Below are 22,235 nucleotides of genomic sequence, written 5' to 3'. Positions count from 1 at the left end.
TCCGGTTAAATTGGCGAACACACCACGTGCTGGGACTTGCCCATCAAGAAGGTTGAAGGATATGTCAAGCTGGTAAAGTGATGTCATGCTTTCCAAGGTCTCGGGAATCTGTGCAGACAAATTATTGTGTGCAAGGTACAGTTCTTTCAGACCATTCATGAGCCCTATCTCTCGAGGGATTGCACCTGTGAGTGCATTTTTGGTCAAATTCAGTAGTACCAAGCCTCTCATTCTGCTTATGGACAGAGGAATGATACCATTGAAGTAATTACCATCCAAACGGAGCTCCATCAAGCTCTCACAGTTGCTGGGTGTATCTGGCAGCATCCCAGATAGGTTGTTCTCATGGATGTACAAGTATGTCAGCTTTGTGAGGCCACCTACTTGGGATGGAAGATAACTACTGAAATGATTCCTAGACAAATCCAGAATGTATGACAAGGATGACAGGCTAAAAATCTCTGTAGGTAAGGGACCTGAAAGCGCATTGTTTGAAAAGTTTGCATCAACGATCCGTTGGAGATTTCCAAGGTTTGCTGGAAGATATCCTTGCAAGACACTGTTAGCTACTGAAAGGTGCTCCAACTGTGTTAAGTTCCCGAGCGAGGACGGCATCGTGCCAGAAATACGGTTATTATCTAGTGTCAACCACTGGAGCATTTTCAAGTTCCCTATGCTGTCTGGTATGGCACCTGTAAATCGATTTCTAGAGAGTCCGAGCTTGATTAGGTAAGGGAAGTTGCCAATGCCAACTGGTATCTTGCCATAAATCTCATTGAAACTAATATCAAAAAATTCGAGTTGCCTGGACAGGTTTGCGATAGAATTTGGAAGCACACCACTAAACCTGTTGTGTCGCAATATGACACCTTTAACACTAGTACAATTTGTTAATGAAGTGATGAACCCCCAGTCCTGGGCAGTGCTTGACTTCAGCTGGTTTCCTTTAAGAATCAGGAAGTTCGGGCAGAGTGCTCCAATCTCTGGAGGCACGGATCCAGTGAGTTTGTTAACAGAGAGGTCAAGTGACTGAATCGTGGTTGCATTTGCAAGTGAAGATGGAACTCTTCCAGTGAAATGGTTCAGAGCAAGGATAAGGTGGTCGATTTTTGGTAGCCCATTGCCCAATCCGGAGGGAAGTGTGCCGCTTAGCTCGTTCATCTGCAGACCGATGTGGGCGAGTGAGGACATGTTAAAGACCGTTCTTGGGATGGTGCCTGAGAGGTGGTTTACTTGCAGTCCTAGCTTCTCAAGCTTACTGATCCTGCCAAGACTCTCAGGAATCGGACCACTCAGCTGGTTGTCATTGATGTTCAATATCCGCAGCGATGATAAGTTGCCAAGTGATGGTGGGATGATCCCTGTGAACTTGTTCTTCCCTAGTGACATGACCTCAATCCTTGACAAGCCTCCAAGCCAATCAGGGATTTCTTGGTGGAGCTTGTTCAGGCCAAGTTTGATGCTGACAAGACGGGTGCAGTTCCTCAGGCCATACATGATCCCACCTTCAATTGAATTATTTGAGAGATAGAGGTGTGATAACTGTCTGAGCTGGCCAATTGTCCAAGGAATTTCTCCCTGGAGCAAATTGTTTGAGAGGTCAAGATATGACATTTGTGACAGCTGGGAAATTGTCCATGGGACTTCACCATGAAATAGATTGTAGCTGAGATCTAGACTTCTCAGGTAAGTGAGGTTCCCCAGGGAAGGAGCTACATATCCACGAAGGCCCGCCGAGGAGAGATTAAGTGCTGAGACCCTTTGCTTATGATTGAGGCTGCAGATGACACCATGCCATTGGCAGAAGTCAGCAGTTGTGTTCCATGAATCTAGTGCATACGAGTGACGGCTTAGACCCGCCTTTAATGCTATCAAGGCATCCAGATCAGTCTTATTGCTGGATGCCAGTGCCCAGAAACTTGAAGCTGATGCCAGTATGAGCACAGATGGCAAGAGAGCAAATTTTATAACAGGTAACATTTTGGAGCAGTTCCCTGGCAATCAACAACGTTGAACAAATTTAGCCTTGAATGCATGCTTATATGATTGACTTGAAACAAACATAGCAGCCAGAGTCATGAGATTTTGCCATAAAATTGCAACCTAGTATTACAAGACAGTACTGTAACTGTAATTGTGCAATATACTATGTCTAATAAAAGACTCGTGGTTTGTAGGAGTAGTAATAGTTAGTCCTCCTTCCGTTCCCAAATAATTAAAGTTCTAGGATTTTCACAAGTCAAACTTTTTTAGGTTCGACATAGAATAACCCGCAAAGATCTACTATATCAAATATACATTTCATAATGAATCTAATGAAATAATTCTGGTTCTGTAGATGTTGATATATTTTTATACAGACTTGATCAAATGGAGGCACTAGCTATGCACGGGGAGGAACAACGCGGGGAGGCGGCAATGGTGATGGGCGGCCACCATGTCGGTAAACGGAAGCACATGGAGGAGGGGGGTGACACTGAGGTTCTAGCGGCGCTGCTGGGATGCCAAGGGGTTGGGCTGCGACGCTGGGGCCACAGACGCGAGGATGAACAGAGGTCAGTGAAAGTTTCACTTAGGAAAATCATATAATTTCTGTTATTTTGGAACAGAGGGAGTACAATGGTTTCATATATAATTCAGTTTGAAGTCTGGTAAACTCGTCAAGTAGAGTGTTTTTGCACCATAATAAAAAAAATCACAAGCAAGCAAGAGCATATGTAAGAAACAAGCAAGAACATTAGTGGGCGCACAACCTGCAGACAACTCTGTATGGTGTATTGCATCGTTTAATTTCAGCCTAAAATGGTAGAAAGAAGAACATGATATGGAAGAGCTGGGCAATTTTGAAGCATGCCAAGACATGTTTGAAACACAAGCTTGCTTGCAGAAGGCAAATGTTTGAATGAGATGGGGAAATACCTGAATTTCTCCTCCCCAAAGTACGCGCGCCTTGGTTGTGTTCTTTTGCTGCTCTGCTTCTGCCGTGGCTATATATCGCCGCCTCCAGATACAAGGCGGAGAAGGGCAGGGGGTTCAAGCTGACTCCGCTAAGCTTTTCAAACCGAATGCATACCTTTGATGAAGCACAGCTCTTCCCCGTGGAGACAGCGGGATCGAGATAGGAGTACCAACATACCTTTGGCAGTGACAGGTGGGGCCTAGGCTAAATGAATCAATGGTAGTGTTAGTTCTGTGAACCCGTTTGATCTCCGCCGTGCAATGGTATGCATGAGGGCGACCGGCCGTACACACAACTCAACACATGCACCGCCGTGTGGAGTGTGAGTGGACGTGTGGAATTCGAGAAGAATGTACTCCCTCCGTTCCTAAATATTGTTTTTTAGAGATTTCAACAAATGACTATATATGAAGCAAAATGAGTGAATCTACACTCTAAAATATTTCTATATACATTCGTATGTGATAGTTCATTTGAAATCTTTCAAAAGACGGAGGGAGTACTATGCATGCCATTTCATACCCCCGTTTCATGGAAGTTCATACACGTTTCGGTGAGCTGTTGCTCTTTCTCATTCATCTTTACAAGGACCATCCCAGTAACAAGTCAGCTCACACCATGCGTGGAAACTTCCGCATAAGAACAGTCCTATTCTACGCTTCTACCTCAGACAACCGTGTTTATTTATGTTAAAGTAATCCGAGGCACGTGCATATCGATCTATCAAGAGCCAAGCAAAATAAGACGCGAAACCAAAATTTGTTAGCAACGTCCAACTATAGGCTTTCTTTTCATTGGTACCGCCATAATATCACACTGACCACTTAGGATTTCTTTTTCTTTTCAAAAAGAGGACTCCCCGGCCTCTGCATAAAAAAGATGCATATGGCCAACTAACATAAATAAGTAAATAGGTTTAACAAAGGTCCTACAGTCTGAACGAAAGGAAAAAAAAACTCACAGAGAGCAGAACAGAGTTATCAGACATGAGGCCACAACCGGCTTGCAAAAGAAAGATAGGAAGACTAATTGCCTATCCTATTACATGACCGTCATCCAACGATTGAAAATAGCCCGAGCTACCATCTCCCACCGGATAGATCCAGTAACCAAACGCTCCCCGGCCTCCGTCGGAGTGGGTAGTGACCACATACGAATCAACGTAGTGGCTCGGAAGATAACCTGCAAAACATGAATATTTGTTGTTCTGTTAAAAACCAAATCATTTCTGCAGTTTCAAACTGCCCACAATAAAGTGCATACTCCTACGCGAATGTGTCTCGCTGTTACGGGATCTATCCCGTTAAGCCACGTCCCAAATAACGTGCCAACAGAGTTCGGAGGAGTAATGTTAAACGCTATGTGAACCGACCGCCATAATTTTTTTGCTAACGGGCAGTCAAGAAAGAGGTGTTTGATGGATTCATCCATTTTCCAAAATTACATCTTGTAGGTCCTGTCCAATTGCGTTTTGCCAGATTGTCCATAGTTAAAATGACTTGTTTATACACAAACCACATAAACACTTTAATTTTCAAAGGAACGTTGACTTTCCAAACATGTTTGGAACTAGGAATAGAGTTAGAATTGATAAAATCCATATACGTGGATTTAACCGAAAATTCTCCATTCCTAGTAAGCTTCCAGTGCAACTGGTTGGGCTGTTAAGAAAGCTGAACCTCCATCAGTCTACTCACAAGATGGATCCAGGTTTCCCAACGGTTTCCGGCAAGCGTCCTCCTGAAGTGAATATTGAGAGGGATAGACTGAAGCACTGATGCAACGGAATCGTCCCGTCGTTGAACAATGCGATACAGGGATGGATATTGAAGCGCTAGGGGTGTTTCCCCTAGCCAAGTATCCTCCTAAAATCTCGTGGTGGTACCATTTCCGACTATAAACTTTGTCCTATTAAAAAAACGATTTAACTCTCATCAGTCCTTTCCAGAAAGGCGAATCCATCGGCCTCACTGTTACCTGGGACAAAGTGGAGTGAAGGTACTTGCTACGGAGAATCTGCGCCCATGTGGCCTCCGTTTTAACAGATAACTTATACAGCCACTTACTGAGAAGGCATCTGTTCTTCACTTCAAGATTCTCAATGCCAAGACCCCTTGGTCTTTAGGTCTACAAATAATATCCCATTTGGCTAGTCTGTATTTTCGCTTTAGTTCATCACTCTGCCAGAAGAATCGGGATCGATAGAAGTCCAGCCATTTCCTAACTCCAACTAGAACCTAAAAAAAAGATAAGAGAAATATAGGCATACTCGTGAGGACCGAATTAATAAAAATTAATCGGCCTCCGTATGATATGAGCTTGCTCTTTCAGCAGCTCAGTTTCTTCTCAAATCGATCCTTAATGCAGATCACTGCCGTGCAATGAAATGCATGAGAGGGCGACCGGCCGTACGCGCAACACACCACACCGCGCGTGGAGTGTGAGTGGACGTACTCACGTACGTGTGGAATTCGGGATGAATGTACTTATTGTGCATGGCGTTTCATACTTGCATTTCTTGGAAGTTCATACCAGGCTGTTGTCTCTCTCATTCATCTTGACTCTTGACAAATGCCATCCCGACAAGTGACATGTCAGCTCACATCTCGTCCGGAAACTTCAGCATAATGGCAGTACTGTTCTAGGCTCCTAGCTCAGATAACCGACCTCCTCTCGTCGATTAGTTGTTCTCCTAATCAAAACTAAATGAACAGGAGTCTTGCTTGTGGCTGGCCTTCAAGCTAACTTTCTGCCGGGAAGATCAAAAAAATCGATCACAAATGCCAAGTAGAAATTGGCCAAAGAGTGCTAATGATAGTTCTTCTCGATTACAAATGAAGATGATCACCCTACAGATATTTTTTCCAATATGGGATATCAAATATTGGAAAGATATTTGTTACACCCTGTCTTTGCACCAGCACGACTCATGAGCTACTCAAGATATCGAGAATGCACGAGAACAACACTATTACGAAAGGAAGACCAAAAAAAGGTGAACAACACCCGCAGCAAACAACAACAAGTATCAATGATAGCAACCATGGGTAACAATATAGGCGCTTCAACAATGATGCTTTTAGGGCATTTCTAACCGATCCCCTATAACAGGTTAGTGGAGTATATTTAGCTTTTTTACTCCACTAACCGGCACCTGGCCAATCCTGAATCCTGTCTAAAGGAGTAAAATTTGACTTATCTCCCTAAAATTTCCCTATATTTACACCATCTTTGCTCCACGGAGTAAAACAACGCGGCTCTCCTCTGCTGCCTCTCCCTCCCCTCCCGCGCCGCATCTTCACCCCCACCGCCCCTCCTACCCCTCCCCCCTCCCCGTCGGTACCGGCAGGCCGCCAGGGAAGCCTTGTAGGCCTTCGTCGTTGTCCTCTACCACCTCCTCGTCCTGCCGCCGGCCAAAAATCGAGGGGATCTGCAGCGGATTTGACATTTCCGGCCACCGGGAGCTGCGCCATGCCATGGATTGGCCGAGAAGCGGCCCACACAGCTCCGGCAAACCCTCCGCGCCACATGCAGGTATCGGCTCTTCCTCTAGCCACTCTAATCGCTCCCGCCGTCGGTTCTCCGGCAACTACACGGCCGACCGTCGCCCGGGCCCGGCGCTCGCGCATCAGCTCACCGGCTTGCAGCTGCCGGTCATACAATGCGATGACTGCACACGACAAGTGGTGCGTCGAGTTTCTACCACGCCGAAACATCCTGGATGGGTGTTCTTCAAATGCACAAACCATGGGGTATGTGCTTGTTTTGATTCGGTTTTCCACCGGATTCGGCTCTATTTCGGTAGCTCATTGATGCTCATCTATGTGTGTAGGATGATGGATGCATGTTTTGGTATTGGGAAGAAGAATACATCGATCTATTGTAGCATGAAAATTAGTAGATGTTCGTGCACACGTTGCTAGAATTGAGGCTAAACATGAGACTAGATGTGAGATTAGAGGAAAAAATAGAGGGGAAGCAACGTAGACTTCTTTAGAATCAAAAAAGAAATATGAAGTATGCAAGATCGAGAATCCGCAGATCAACAATGAAGGCATCGAGAAGATATCAATCCAACTAGTGGAAGCAGTTATGGAAGTTGGATATCTTCTAAAATGCCTAATTGTGGTTCTTATTTTCTTTGGTCTTGCTCTTCTAGCAAAGAATTGGTGAATTATTATGTAACCCAATGTCGTTGAATAAAATAAAGAAGCAAAGAAATGTGTTTCTGTGGCCGAAATTGAAATGCAAATGAAAAAAAATTACTCCGCTAAGTTTAGGGGATCGGCTAGGTCCTGCCAAAACTTAGTGAAGTATTTATACTCCACTAAGACTTTTACTCTCTTAAGTTTTAGGGGGTCGCTTAGAAATGCCCTTAGAAAGGTATACCAAAAAAGGGTTACCCCTGCTTTGTATACAAAGCAACCAACCGAACCATACAGAGATAGGTGCTGGGGCAGAAGCAGCATAGCCACGCCCAAAAGAAACGACCGAGAAAGAGCAAAAGAAACAAATGTCGACAACGGCGGATCAACAAAAATGAAGAAGCCTCGCGCTCGCTGCGCCCACCGAGATCTTCCACTAGGCTCCAAGACTCCGAAGCGCCGGTACCTATCAACACCTCCAAGAAGGATCGTGACAATGACGACGCTGCTGCCAAGGGTTTCCCCCGGTACACGAGGCGAGAGGAAGGGTAGCCCCCGACGCCCTCCCGGAAGGTCAGGTGGCACCCCCAGGCGCCACCGCGCCGGTGTCGGCCACGTCGATAGGGGTTTCCCCGATCCCAACCTGCACCTCGGGCGCTCCGGATCCAGCCACCAAACCAACCACCACCCTGCGCCAACGCGGTCATGAGGCCCCCACGCCGTCCCACCACGGCACCGCGAAGTGAGGACAGCGCGGCGAAGAATCAGAGCCGGGACTAGGGAATCAGCACCGTCGGCACGCGGGAGGGCCCCACCTCCACCGTCAGCGACGGTAGCCGTTCGGACGCAATAGCAGGAGCACACCAGGCCCGTGGGCCCATAGGCCCGACCGAGCCCTCGTGGGCCCATAAGCTCCCGCCTTCGCGCTGCTTCCGGCACGCCATCGGCACCGACACCCCATATCCGAGCCGCTCCTCCTCACCGCACTGCAGACAACAAGGCCACGCCGGGGGGCAGGCCTGCTAGGACCCAGATGGGGCCTGCCGGGCCCAGATCTGGGCCGGGGGTGCGATGTCGGCCACACCGCCCCGCCGCCAAGGAGCAGCCCCGCCACCACGTCCGCCGCCGGCCAACCCACCGGGTCACCGGACCGCCGCCAAGCCGAGCGACACTGCCGCCGCCCCCTGCCCCGGGCCAGGAGGACGCGCGCGCGGGGAGAGGAGATCCTGCTGCCGCCGGCACCCCCCGGGCCGGAGCCGGGGGCGCCCGCTGGCGAGGGCAGGCGAGAGGATGAGGGGGCGAAGCCGAGAGCAGAGGCGCGGGGGGCGCCCCGGCCGCCTCCCGGGGAGGCGACGCGAGGGCGGAAGGAGGGGCGGGGAAGGAAGGGTGGGGGAAGGGGGGCGGATCCGGGCCGCGCGCGGCGAGGGCGGCCGGATCCCGCCGGAGACGGGCAGGGGAAGGTGGCGGCGGCGAGGGTTTCGGGGGCGGGAGCGGGTCCTGAGTAACTTAAAGTCACCTGGTAGCCTTAGAAAAGTATAGGTGCTTCAACAACGATGCTTTCAGAAAGGGAACGACACATGAGCGTCGTCATCGCTGTAGCCAACCACTGAGCATGATCATGAATTTTCACTTGAAGAGGAGTTTGAGTAAACTCCATGCAATGTCTTCGACTAAAGAATGTCGTGTGAACCATAAGTTTTCACCCTGAGACTCGAGCGCTTGCACTCAACATGCGTCACCTAACCGACTTCTTGTGTTGCTAGCATACCATCACCTGCCGACCCATTTTTCACTTTAGCGAGCCGGGTTATGATTTTCAATCGATGCGGGCATAAAAATGAATTTGATATTGCTCGACCATATAACCCGAACGCGCCTACCTTTAGTAATAGGATGCCTTTGGTATATATAGTTCAATTTTCGTTCCATGCCGACACCTCGAGCTGTCAGTTTCCGAAGCAAACAAGACGACTTTTGGAAGTGTCCGTTGTGTGTCATCTCATCACCTCTTCCAGAACAAGCAGAGACGTGGCAACCCGAACGCGCCCAGTAGCTGCACACGTCCGGCCTCTCTTTATGGGCTAGTCATCAGTCACAGGCAACCCACTCACGCGAGCACACGTAGCGCCTCCGACGATCTTATCCCGTCGGCTATAAACTGTGCCTCGTGCTGCACCTGCTTACACAACACAGCCACGAGTTGCAGCCAAGTCAGGAAGATTTCTGAGAGAACTAAGATCAGCACCTGTGCAAGATGGAGTACCAGGGACAGCAGCACGGCCAGGCGACCAACCGCGTCGACGAGTACGGTAACCCGGTTGCCGGACATGGCGCCGGCACCGGCATGGGCGCGCACGGCGGCGTTGGCACCGGCACCGGCGCGGCCGCTGGTGGGCATTTCGAGCCCACGAGAGAGGAGCACAAGGCCGGCGGGATCCTGCAGCGCTCCGGCAGCTCAAGCTCCAGCTCGGTGCGTATATATATATACTTCTTGCTTCAACACTTGCATAGTTGCATTTTTCCCGTTTAGATTTGAATGAAACGAACCAATCACTGAATTTTCTCGTTCGTCGTGATAGTCTGAGGATGATGGCATGGGCGGGAGGAGGAAGAAGGGCATCAAGGATAAGATCAAGGAGAAGCTCCCTGGTGGCCACGGTGACCAGCAGCACGCCGATGGCACCTATGGACAGCAGGGTACTGGCATGGCCGGCACCGGGGCGCATGGCACCACGGCCACAGGCGGTACCTACGGGCAGCCGGGACAAACCGGAATGACCGGTACTGGGACGCATGGCACTGACGGCACCGGCGAGAAGAAGGGCATCATGGACAAGATCAAGGAGAAGCTGCCCGGACAGCACTGAGCCCGGCCCGCGGCCGCTACTTGTCAAAGTTTGAGGTGCCGGTCTGGCCACCTCTTGCAGAATAATAAGATGGAGATACAATAAAACTTCCCACAATATCCGAGTTCTGAGTTTTGTGGACTTGAATATGGGCTTCTAGTATGTACGCCGGACGTTTTGTGATCTGTACTTTGCTGTGTAAATTTTCTTTTGGTTGGACAAATATAAGTAATAAATCATGGTATACACAATATATTTTCCCTTTTACTTGAGCTTTCTGTGCCACTTCATGATTGTAAGTTTTGTCCATGTGGCAATTGTACATTGCATAATTTGAAAATGTTTATTGACAATGTTTAAAGAGAGTTAATTACAAAAATTCACCACATTGTGGGCTAGGTTTGTGCGCTACGTGGGTTTACAGGTTTGGGACAAACACCTATTTCTTGGCCTAATCTTTTACAAGAAAGCAAATTTTAACATGTTTCTTCTTACCTTCTCTTTTTACAAGTAAGGTAAAAAGAAATTAATCAGACCACTAATTAATAGGATCAACAGTTAGATCTATTATATACTTTTACCTCTTATGTGAAAAATAAAATAAAAAGGAGCATGTTAACTTAAAACTGCTCAAGAAAGAAATATTGGTTGATAGCTTTGCCCATTTGATAACGATTATAGCATGTGGGTCCTGGAAATGCTAACGTGACGTAATTGTTCACACAAGACTCATTAGAGGAGACGGCCAAACCGTTTTGCATGCCGGTAATGGTCAAACCCCTCCTCACTCTCTCTTCTCGCTCGCACTCTCTCCCTCTCGCACTCTTGTCTCTGTTCTTCGTCGTTGTTGTCATGCCGACCGCCGGTCACTGCCCCGCCACGCTATGGTGTCCTAGAATGACGGCGAAACCAATGTGGATTCCATCAAGTACGTCTCCTCCTCTGACAACATCATCAAGGTGAGTTTGCTAGGGCTAGGGTTTGTGAGTTGGGGATTAATACAAGGAGCTCGATCTGAATTGTTTCTTCCAAATCTTTGGTTGTCCTTTGCTCGTACAGATCCCTGCTACCATGTACGATCTGGATTTCAACGGCATTGGCATGGATTTGAGTGTATGTGTGACCACGACAAGCCAGCGGAGAGGTGTGTTTCATTTAAAGGCATTTTCACTGGCAGGAGGTTCCTCGCATGTGCTCAGAAGGTACGCTTCAGACATCTACTAATTCAAGCTCAAATTATGAAATTTGCTAGGTTTGTTCATTGTTTAGTGAGTTGGGATATGCACTGTGCATAGGTGGCATGTTTGCAATCATGTGGTAATTAGATTTGCAGTCATGTAGTGATTAATTAGTTGGGATATGTACCATGCTCAATGTTTAGTTGGAAAATTAGATTTGCAAACATGTGCTTAATTAGTGCTTTGTGCTGAATGTTTCCATGTGGTTAATTAGTTGATTGGTCAGTTGTTTAGTGAGTTCATACTGGATATAGTACACTGGTCATTGTTTTGTGATGAATGTTAGTTGTTATTTTTTAGTTCATACCGAATCTTATATACGTAAATAGTTGATCCACGCTGACTCAATTACCTTCACATGTGACTATGCCACCTCATCATGTCATCATGCATGCCCACTAAATTTAATTCTCTCAACATGCAACTATGCCAACTCATTATGCCATTATGCATGAGAAAAGGCCCACCTTAAAGCGGAAGCGGACGAGGAGCACATGGAGGCTCCACTCCCTGTAATCTACATGTCCAGTATTGTCTGGGGATGGAATGCAGTTAATGATGTTTAAGTTTGCTTTGATCCAATACAAGAAGTATACTGCGTATGACAATAAATCCAGGGCAGGCGCGGTGTCGATGGCCGCAGCCGTGGGGCGCCGCAGGACACAACGAGCTTGGATGATGGTTGCATTAATTTGCTCGTCGTCAATGGCGTAGTCGTCCGCCTGGCTTTCTTCCTAGACATTTCTCACTGACCGCGGGAAAGCGGGACTTGGTTTCAGCAGCTAGGGCGGACACCATGTCGTTGTGGCCGTGTTTGCACGGGACGCGGCAAGCTCGGACGGCTACCTTGTTCATCCTCAACGTTTTCCCCATCGGCCACAACATTGTTCCCCGTCGGCCACATAGCCTTCCTTGTTCCTCCTGGTTTTTCCTCATGTCCATGTTACCTTCCTTGTTCCTCCTGGTTTTTCCCCATGTCCATGTTGCCAAAGGAGAAGATGATGAGCGCAAAGAAGAAACAAAAAAGTAGAGCGAGGAAGAAGAACATGAGCGGTGCCAGTTATGGTGGAGAAGGGCGTCCCTGATAAGATGCCTTCGTGTGAACGTGAGTGCATTAATTAGATTGTTGGGAGCTGGTGGTTGAGGTCCTCGCTTGTGGTGTGGACTGCACCTCACTAACAAAGTCAGGCCAAAAAGGACACCGAATACAGAGTAGGGCGTTTCGGTGCCCAGGCTTATCTGCACTCGGTTAGAAAAAAATTTGTAAAAAATTCAAAATAAATTCAAAAAATTTCAATTTTTTTGTGTGTGGTAGAAACTTTGATGCGTGAGACTCGCTCCAAATTTTAAGTCATTTGGACATTTGAGCAGCTCTCAGCAAAAAAGACAAATCGGGTCAAAACAGTACATGAACCGTAAACAGTTTTACAAACCCCCAATTTGTCTTTTTTGCTAAGAGCTGCTCAGATGTCCAAATGACTTGAAATTTGGAGTGAGTCTCACGCGTCAAATTGTCTACCACACAAAAAAAATTGATTTTTTTGAATATTTCTAGTATTTGTTATGATTTGTTTCGTCAGCGCGGGTGCAGATGAGCTCGGGTGCAGAGATGGATTTTGCTATATTATATGAGAGATACATGAATCATAATCTCCTAATACATACTATCTATATAGCAGTGTGAATCCCGAGGCAAATAAATGGAGAAGATTCCGATGGGTGTAGTCGCCGTGTGCTCCAATGCAATTTTGCATGCATGTTATACTTATATTAGATAAATTTGCTATAACTATATAATAATCAAATATATTACATTATATATGTGCTTGAGTTTCAATTCCCATATCGCTAATAAAAATACTAAAGTTTCATGCCGTCAATTCTCATAGAAATTACTCCATCCAATTCCTGCTGCAACGCGCGGGTATCATCTCTAGTATAATAAGCTAGTATGCTTACATTTTATTAAACAACAGTAATGTGCATTTGGCGTTAAACAAATTTCAAGTCTAGTAGTGGTTCTTTTCGGTGATTTATTCTTTTTACTTAGTTCCAATATAAGTGCAATGGTCAGTAGCGAATAACGAAAATGTAAATATTCAATAGCTTGCTGAAATCTTGGTCAATCATGTCATTTGGTGCTCAATTTGCCAATGATAGATGTCATGTTTGTTTATTGGTTTATCTGGTAATTGCTTAATGTTTTGTATAACTGATCAAAGTCATTGAGCTTATTGCCCTGTTTTTTATCTACTTTGGCAGGAAGGAAGAAACTATGGAGTAGTTCAGTGAGTTGAGGCAATTTTTTTTGGTTTCTACTATGTTTCCCAACAATGTTGCCCTCGATGAACTGCGTGATACGTCTCCGTCGTATCTATAATTTTTGATTGTTCCATGCCAATATTATTCAACTTTCATATATTTTTTGGCAACTTTTTATACTAATTTTGGGACTAACATATTGATCCAGTGCCCAGTGCCAGTTCATGTTTGTTGCATGTTTTATGTTTCGCAGAATATCCATATCAAACGGAATCCAAATGGGATAAAAAGGACGGAGCTTATTTTTGGAATATTTGGAAAATTCCGGAAGAAAAATCCACGCGAGACGGTGCCCGAGGTGGCCACGAGGCAGGGGGGCGCCCCTGACCCTCGTGGGCCACCCGTAAGGCGGTTGATGCCCTTCTTCGGCCGCAAGAAAGCTAATTTTTGATAAAAATCAAGGCGAAGGTTTCAGTCCAATCGGAGTTACGGATCTCCATATATATACGAAACGGTGAAAGGGCAGCAGAAGAGAACGCAGAAACAGAGAGAAACAGAGAGACAGATCCAATCTAGGAGGGGCTCTCGCCCCTCCCACGCCATGGAGGGCAAGGACCAGAGGGGAAACCCTTCTCCCATCTAGGGAGGAGGTTAAGGAAGAAGAAGACGAAGGGGCCCCCTCTCCCCTTCTCTTCCGGTGGCGCCGGAACGCCGCCGTGGCCATCATCATCACCGCAATCTTCACCAACAACTTCACCGCCATCATCACCAACTCTTCCCCCCTCTATGCAGCGGTGTAACCTCTCTCTTACCCGCTGTAATCTCTACTTAAACATGGTGCTCAACGCTATATATTATTTCCCAATGATGTATGGCTATCCTATGATGTTTGAGTAGATCCGTTTTGTCCTATGGGTTATTAGATGATCAAGATTGGTTTGAGTTGCATGTTTTATTACTGGTGCTGTCCTATGGTGCTCTCTGTGTCGCGCAAGCGTGAGGGATTCCCGCTGTAGGGTTTGCAATATGTTCATGATTTGCTTATGGTGGGTGGCGTGAGTGACAGAAGCACAGACCCGAGTAAGTAGGTTGTTTGCGTATGGGATAAAGGGGACTTGATGCTTTAATGCTATGGTTGGGTTTTACCTTAATGATCTTTAGTAGTTGCGGATGCTTGCTAGAGTTCCAATCATAAGTGCATATGATCCAAGTAGAGAAAGTATGTTAGCTTATGCCTCCCTCAGATAAAATTGCAATAATGATTACCGGTCTAGTTATCGATTGCCTAGGGACAAATAACTTTCTCGTGACAAAAAGCTCTTTACTAAAACTAATTTAGTTGTGTCTTCATCTAAACAGCCCCTAGCTTTTATTTACTCGCTCTTTACTTTCTAGCAAACCTATCCAAAAAACACCTACAAAGTACTTCTAGTTTCATACTTGTTCTAGGTAAAACGAACGTCAAGCGTGCGTAGAGTTGTATCAGTGGTCGATAGAACTTGAGGGAATATTTGTTCTACCTTTAGCTCCTCGTTGGGTTCGACACTCTTACTTATCGAAAGAGGCTACAATTGATCCCCTATACTTGTGGGTTATCAAGACCTTTTTCTGGCGCCGTTGCCGGGGAGCAATAGCGTGGGGTGAATATTCTTGTGTGTGCTTGTTTGCTTTATCACTAAGTAATTTTTATTTGCTGTTCTTAGTTGTTCTTTATCTTTAGTTATGGATATGGAACACGAAATACCAAAAAAATTAGGTGTACTTTCTGCTCATGGAGATGGGGAACCTCCTAAAACCCTCGATGCTGGTTATGTGAAAGATATTACGTACTACTTTAATAATCCTGAGAAAACCCCATTCAATTATGTAATGGGAGTAACGTTGGATCAACGTGAATACTTTAGGGATTACCGCTTGACACAAAAAGGGAAACTATTATGGGATCAAATTCATATATTGAAGTGGTATGCTAGGCAACTATGCTTGAGTTATGATTATACTTGTTGCTCTAGGATGAAGGCTCCACACCTTCCCTTTTCATGCAAATTTAATGATAATAAAACCTTAGCTTCTTATGCTAATGGTATATATGATTACTATGATGTGGAGCAAATAGAAGAATTTGTTGCTTTTATGGGTGCTTATGAAATTGAATCTATGTTTAAAGAGTTTGAAGATTTTGATGATGCTGCTTATAGACCTGAAAATTTAGCTATCCTCAAATATTGCTATGAGAATTATGAATACAATTCCGATATTAATGCACTCATTGAGAAAGTCTCCGCTGTCCAAGAAGAGACTAATATTTTGCAGGAATCTATGGAAGAAGAAATTGATGAAACTGTGAGCTCATTGGATGAAAAAGATGAGGAGGAGAGCGAAGAACAAAAGGAGGAAGAGCGGATTAGCTACCCGTGCCCACCTTCTAATGAGAGTAACTCTTCAACTCATACATTGTTTAATTTCCCTTCGTGCTTACCGAAGGATGATTGCTATGATCCCGTTGACTCTTTTGAAATATCCCTTTTTGATGATGCTTGCTATGCTTGTGGCCAAGATGCCAATATGAATTATGCTTATGGAGATGAACTTGCTATAGTTCCTTATGTTAAACATGAAATTGTTGCTATTGCACCCACACATGATAGTCCTATTATCTTTTTGAATTCTCCAAACTACACTATATCGGAGAAGTTTGCACTTATTAAGGATTACATTGATGGGTTGCCTTTTACCTTGCACATGATGATTTTGATAGATATAATATGCATGTGCTTGCTGCTCCTACTTGCAATTATTATGAGAGAGGAACTATATCTCCACCTCTCTATGTTTCCCACACGATAAAATTGCAAGAAACTGTTTATACTATGCATTGGCCTTTACTATGTGTGCATGAATTGTTCTTTTATGACATGCCGATGCATAGGAAGAGAGTTAGACTTCGTCATTACATGATATATGTTACTTTGTGCTCACTACTAAATTACAAATCATTGCTAATTAAAATTGGCTTTGATATACCTTGGGATCCGGGTGGATTCACTACTTGAGCACTATATGCCTAGCTTAATGGCTTTAAAGAAAGCGCTGCCAGGGAGACAACCCGGAAGTTTTAGAGAGTCATTTATTTCTGTTGAGTGCTTTCATATAGTTTAAAAACAACAAAAATAAAGAGGGGAACCCAAAACTTTTCAAAAAGGAAAGTGAAAGTGAGAAAGACAAGCATTGTTGAAGTGGGAGAGCTCCTTGAACTTTGTTCATGCTCACGGCAACTTTGTGAATCTTGATTACAGAAACTTTTCAACAAAAATAATTATCCCCTTGTACAATTCCATTGTATTATAAAAATAATGTGCCAAGGTTTGCCTTTAGGATGTTTACAATACTTGTTGGTTTGTACGGTGCAGGACAGAAACTTTGGCTGTAGTGCGCGATTTTTAATTTTTTACTGGAACGTCAAATGGTTCTGATTCTTTTTGCACTGTCTTTCTATACAAATTGTTTATTTTTCCTAATTTTGGCAGAATTTTCAAGTATCAGAAGTATGGTGAATGTTCAGATTATTACAGACTGTTCTGTTTTAGACAGATTCTGTTTTTGATGCATAGTTTGCTTGTTTTGATGAAACTATCAATTTATATCAGTGGATTAAGCCATGAAAAAGTTATATTACAGTAGACACAATGCAAAAACAAAATATGAATTGGTTTGCAACAGTACTTAGAGTAGTGATTTACTTTATTATACTAACGGATCTTACCGAGTTTTCTGTTGAAGTTTTGTGTGGATGAAGTGTTCGATGATCGAGAAGGTTTCGATGTGAGAAGAAGGAAGAGAGGCAAGAGCTCAAGCTTGGGGATGCCCGAGGCACCCCAAGTAAATATTCAAGGAGACTCAAGCGTCTAAGCTTGGGGATGCCCCGGAAGGCATCCCCTCTTTCTTCAACAAATATCGGTATGTTTTCGGATTCGTTTCATTCATGTGATATGTGCAAATCTTGGAGCGTCTTTTGCATTTAGTTTTCACTTTTCTTTTATGCACCATGCTGGTATGAGATAGTCCTTGGTTGATTTATAGAATGCTCATTGCACTTCACTTATATCTTTTGAGTATGGCTTTATAGAATGCTTCATGTGCTTCACTTATATCATTTGAAGCTTGGATTGCCTGTTTCTCTTTACATAGACAACCGCCATTTGTAGAATGCTCTTTTGCTTCACTTATATTTGTTAGAGCGTGGGCATATCTTTTGTAGAAAGAATTAAACTCTCGTGCTTCACTTATATCTATTTAGAGAGATGACAGGAACTGGTCATTCACATGGTTAGTCATAAAACCCTACATAAAACTTGTAGATCACTGAATATGATATGTTTGATTCCTTGCAATAGTTTTGCGATATAAAGGTGGTGATATTAGAGTCGTGCTAGTTGAGTAATTGTGAAATTGAGAAATACTTGTGTTGAGGTTTGCAAGTCCCGTAGCATGCACGTATGGTGAACCGTTATGTAACGAAGTTGGAGCATGAGGTGTTTATTGATTGTCTTCCTTATGAGTGGCGGTCGGGGACGAGCGATGGTCTTTTCCTACCAATCTATCCCCCTAGGAGCAGGCGCGTAGTACTTTGTTTCGATAGCTAATAGACTTTTGCAATAAGTATGTGAGTTCTTTATGACTAATGTTGAGTCCATGGATTATACGCACTTTCACCCTTCCATCATTGCTAGCCTCTTCGGTACCATGCGTTGCCCTTCCTCACTTCGAGAGTGGGTGAAAACTTCGCCGGTGCATCCAAACCCCGTGATATGATACACTCTATCACACATAAACCTCATTATATCTTCCTCAAAACAGCCACCATACCTACCTATTATGGCATTTCCATAGCCATTCCGAGATATATTGCCATGCAACTTCCATCATCATCATATACATGACTTGAACATTTATTGTCATATTGCTTTGCATGATCGTAAGATAGCTAGCATGATGTTTTCATGGCTTGTCCGTTTTTTTGATGCCATTGCTACGCTAGATCATTGCACATCCCGGTACACCGCCGGAGGCATTCATATAGAGTCATATCTTTGTTCTAGATATCGAGCTATAAGTAAATAAAAGTGTGATGATCATCATTATTAGAGCATTGCCCTAGTGAGGAAAGGATGATGGAGACTATGATTCCCCCACAAGTCGGGTGAGACTCCGGACGAAAAAAATAAAAAAAAGAGAGAGAAAGGGCAAAAAAGAGAAGGCCCAAAAAAAGAAGGAAAAAAAAGAAAACAAAAAATGAGAGAAAAAGATAGAAGGGGCAATGTTACTATCCTTTTACCACACTTGTGCTTCAAAGTAGCACCATGTTCTTCATATAGAGAGTCTCTTGAGTTATCACTTTCATATACTAGTGGGAATTTTCATTATAGAACTTGGCTTGTATATTCCAACAATGGGCTTCCTCAAATGCCCTAGGTCTTCATGAGCAAGCAAGTTGGATGCACACCCACTTAGTTTCAGTTTGAGCTTTCATACACTTATAGCTCTAGTGCATCCGTTGCATGGCAATCCCTACTCCTCACATTGACATCAATTGATGGGCATCTCCATAGCCCGTTGATTAGCCGCGTCGATGTGAGACTTTCTCCTTTTTTGTCTTCTCCACATAACCCCCATCATCATATTATATTCCACCTATAGTGTTATGTCCATGGCTCACGCTCATGTATTGCGTGAAAGTTGAAAAGGTTTGAGAAACGTCAAAAGTATGAAACAATTGCTTGGCTTGTCATCGGGGTTGTGCATGATGTGAATATTTTGTGTGGTGAAGATGGAGCATAGCCAGACTATATGATTTTGTAGGGATGAGCTTTCTTTGACTATGTTATTTCAATAAGACATAATTTCTTGGTTGGTATGCTTGAAGTATTATTGTTTTTATGTCAAAGGATAGACTATTGCTTTGAATCACTCGTGTCTTAATATTCATGCCATGATTAGACATATGATCAAGATTATGCTAGATAGCAGGACGAGCAGGAATTAAGCTTGGGGATGCTGATACGTCTCCGTCGTACCTATAATTTTTGATTGTTCCATGCGAAAATTATTCAACTTTCATATACTTTTTGGCAACTTTTTATACTATTTTTGAGACTAACATATTAATCCAGTGCCCAGTGCCAGTTCCTGTTTGTTGCATGTTTTATGTTTCGCAGAATATCCATATCAAACGGAATCCAAATGGGATAAAAACGGATGGAGCTTATTTTTGGAATATTTGGAAAATTCCGGAAGAAAAATCCACGCGAGACGGTGCCCGAGGTGGCCACGAGGCAGGGGGGCGCCCCTGCCCCCCTGGGCGCGCCCCTGATCCTCGTGGGCCACCCGTAAGGCGGTTGATGCCCTTCTTCGGCCGCAAGAAAGCTAATTTTTGGTAAAAAAATCACGACGAAGGTTTCAGTCCAATCGGAGTTACGGATCTCCATATATATATGAAACGGTGAAAGGGCAGCAGAAGAGAACGCAGAAACAGAGAGAAACAGAGAGATAGATCTAATCTCAGAGGGGCTCTCGCCCCTCCCACGCCATGGAGGCCAAGGACCAGAGGGGAAACCCTTCTCCCATCTAGGGAGGAGGTTAAGGAAGAAGAAGACGAAGGGGCCCCCTCTCCCCTTCTCTTCCGGTGGCACCGGAACGCCGCCGTAGCCATCATCATCACCCCAATCTTCACCAACAACTTCACCGCCATCATCATCAACTCTTCCCCCCTCTATGCAGCGGTGTAACCTCTCTCTTACCCGTTGTAATCTCTACTTAAACATGATGCTCAACGCTATATATTATTTCCCAATGATGTATGGCTATCCTATGATGTTTGAGTAGATCTGTTTTGTCCTATGGGTTATTTGATGATCAAGATTGGTTTGAGTTGCATGTTTTATTATTGGTGCTGTCCTATGGTGCTCTCCGTGTCGCGCAAGCGTGAGGGATTCCCGTTGTAGGGTTTGCAATATGTTCATGATTTGCTTATGGTGGGTGGCGTGAGTGACAGAAGCACAGACCCGAGTAAGTAGGTTGTTTGCGTATGGGATAAAGGGGACTTGATGCTTTAATGCTATGGTTGAGTTTTACCTTAATGATCTTTAGTAGTTGCGGATGCTTGCTAGAGTTCCAATCATAAGTGCACATGATCCAAGTAGAGAAAGTATGTTAGCTTATGCCTCTCCCTCAGATAAAATTGCAATAATGATTACCGGTCTAGTTATCGATTGCCTAGGGACAAATAACTTTCTCATGACAAAAAGCTCTTTACTAAAACTAATTTAGTTGTGTCTTCATCTAAACAGCCCCTAGCTTTTATTTACTCGCTCTTTACTTTCTAGCAAACCTATCCAAAAAACACCTACAAAGTACTTTTAGTTTCATACTTGTTCTCGGTAAAGCGAACGTCAAGCGTGCGTAGAGTTGTATCGGTGGTCGATAGAACTTGAGGGAATATTTGTTCTACCTTTAGCTCCTCGTTGGGTTCGACACTCTTACTTATCGAAAGAGGCTACAATTGATCCCCTATACTTGTGGGTTATCACTGCGCCACAGTGAAGTTGTTGGCCTCGGCCAGGCTCATTGTTACGTGGTTGCACGGCCACCTCACCTTGCCGCCGATGCCAGCGTCGGGCCCCATGTTCATGTACTCCCTGTAGTAGAGTGTGTCGACCATGGACTGGTTGTTGTCCCACGCGAGCCGCCCCTCGGGTCACACCATAGTGCCGATGTAGGACAGCATGAACACCACCAGCGAATACGCCTTCCGCAGCCGCCCCAAGAAGGTCTGCGTGCCGACGACCTTGTCGGTCTGGTTGGCCATGTTGGCTTGAAGGAGGTCGTCGTGCATCGAGAACGGCGAAGCCGGAGTCCAGCGAGGTGTTAAAGCGGCCCTGGGCCATGACGGAGTTCTTCTACGAGGAGGAGGCAGTTCTGGAAAACGGCGGCGGCCATGCCAAAGACGAAGTCGACGGTGGCAGCGGCGCGGCAGCTGCGGTAGAACTGGCGAAGCGAGTGCACGTATAGCGTGTCATGGTGGCCCTCGAAGGTGCAACGGTACAAGACGGACATGCCCTAGTCGCACCGCAGCGCCACCGCCTGGTGCTTGGTCGGCCCTGCTGTGTTCTCGAATGTCACGTCGCGCGTGATGAACCCTTGCGCACCACCGCTGCAATGCATGCATGCACGACATCATCACAAAGCCCGAGCCTATATTGTATTTTATACTAAACTTTTACACCTATTACAAGCCAATTCGCCAAATCATTATAATATGTACACATTCTTTTACATAATATATGCATTAAAAGATTACATTAGTTTTTATTTTCAATGCACCGTGCCTTTAAAATATGTTTAAACCTTTTTTTCTTAAACTGGAGGAGAAAAACTGTTTGTCTTTTTTGATTAATTTCTGACGCTTGCATGATATCCTTAAACTGCATGTCAGAAATATCTTGGTAATTAATTCTAGTTTATAATTAGGTGTTAGCAAAGAGAAAAATCTAGTGTATATGAGGTATTTACAAAAATATTTCCACTGAATAATTAGCATATTGGTTTACCATATGTATTTTGGGGTCAAAATGTCTTAGAGAAACTCTAGAATATTCTCTAAAACGTCATTCCTTTACAAAAAAAGAAACGTCAACATAAAGGTTAAGGGGTCAAAAATCCACTTCTAACGGATTCACTAAAGCGGTCCGCCCAACGATGCCATGAACCCTATCGTGACCGGCGTTTC

At 44.8% G+C, this 22,235-nt stretch overlaps 1 protein-coding gene and 1 pseudogene across 1 annotated transcript; one reads left to right on the top strand and one right to left on the bottom strand.

Moving 5' to 3' along the window:
* The first annotated feature begins 9,244 nt into the window (after positions 1-9,244).
* LOC123141981 (dehydrin DHN3) lies at positions 9,245-10,222 on the top strand. Its single transcript, XM_044561020.1, has 2 exons — positions 9,245-9,574; positions 9,684-10,222. Exons 1-2 carry the CDS (start codon positions 9,359-9,361, stop codon positions 9,969-9,971), a joined length of 504 nt encoding a protein of 167 aa, XP_044416955.1. The 5' UTR covers positions 9,245-9,358; the 3' UTR covers positions 9,972-10,222.
* A 10,719-nt stretch (positions 10,223-20,941) lies between these two features.
* On the bottom strand, positions 20,942-21,837 carry LOC123141980 (probable pectinesterase/pectinesterase inhibitor 32; annotated as a pseudogene).
* Positions 21,838-22,235: the final 398 nt, after the last annotated feature.

This window comes from Triticum aestivum, chromosome 6D (assembly GCF_018294505.1).
Source record: "Triticum aestivum cultivar Chinese Spring chromosome 6D, IWGSC CS RefSeq v2.1, whole genome shotgun sequence".
NCBI classification, from domain to species: Eukaryota; Viridiplantae; Streptophyta; class Magnoliopsida; order Poales; family Poaceae; genus Triticum; species Triticum aestivum.
Note: the sequence above shows the minus strand (reverse complement) of the source record. Positions and strands in the feature narration are given on the sequence as shown.

Coding starts and splice junctions, on each gene's coding strand:
- LOC123141981 (XM_044561020.1), top strand. CDS start 9,359: ATGGAGTACCAGGGACAGCAGCACGGCCAGGCGACCAACCGCGTCGAC. Junction 9,575..9,683: donor GCAGCTCAAGCTCCAGCTCG/GTGCGTATATAT, acceptor TCGTCGTGATAG/TCTGAGGATGATGGCATGGG.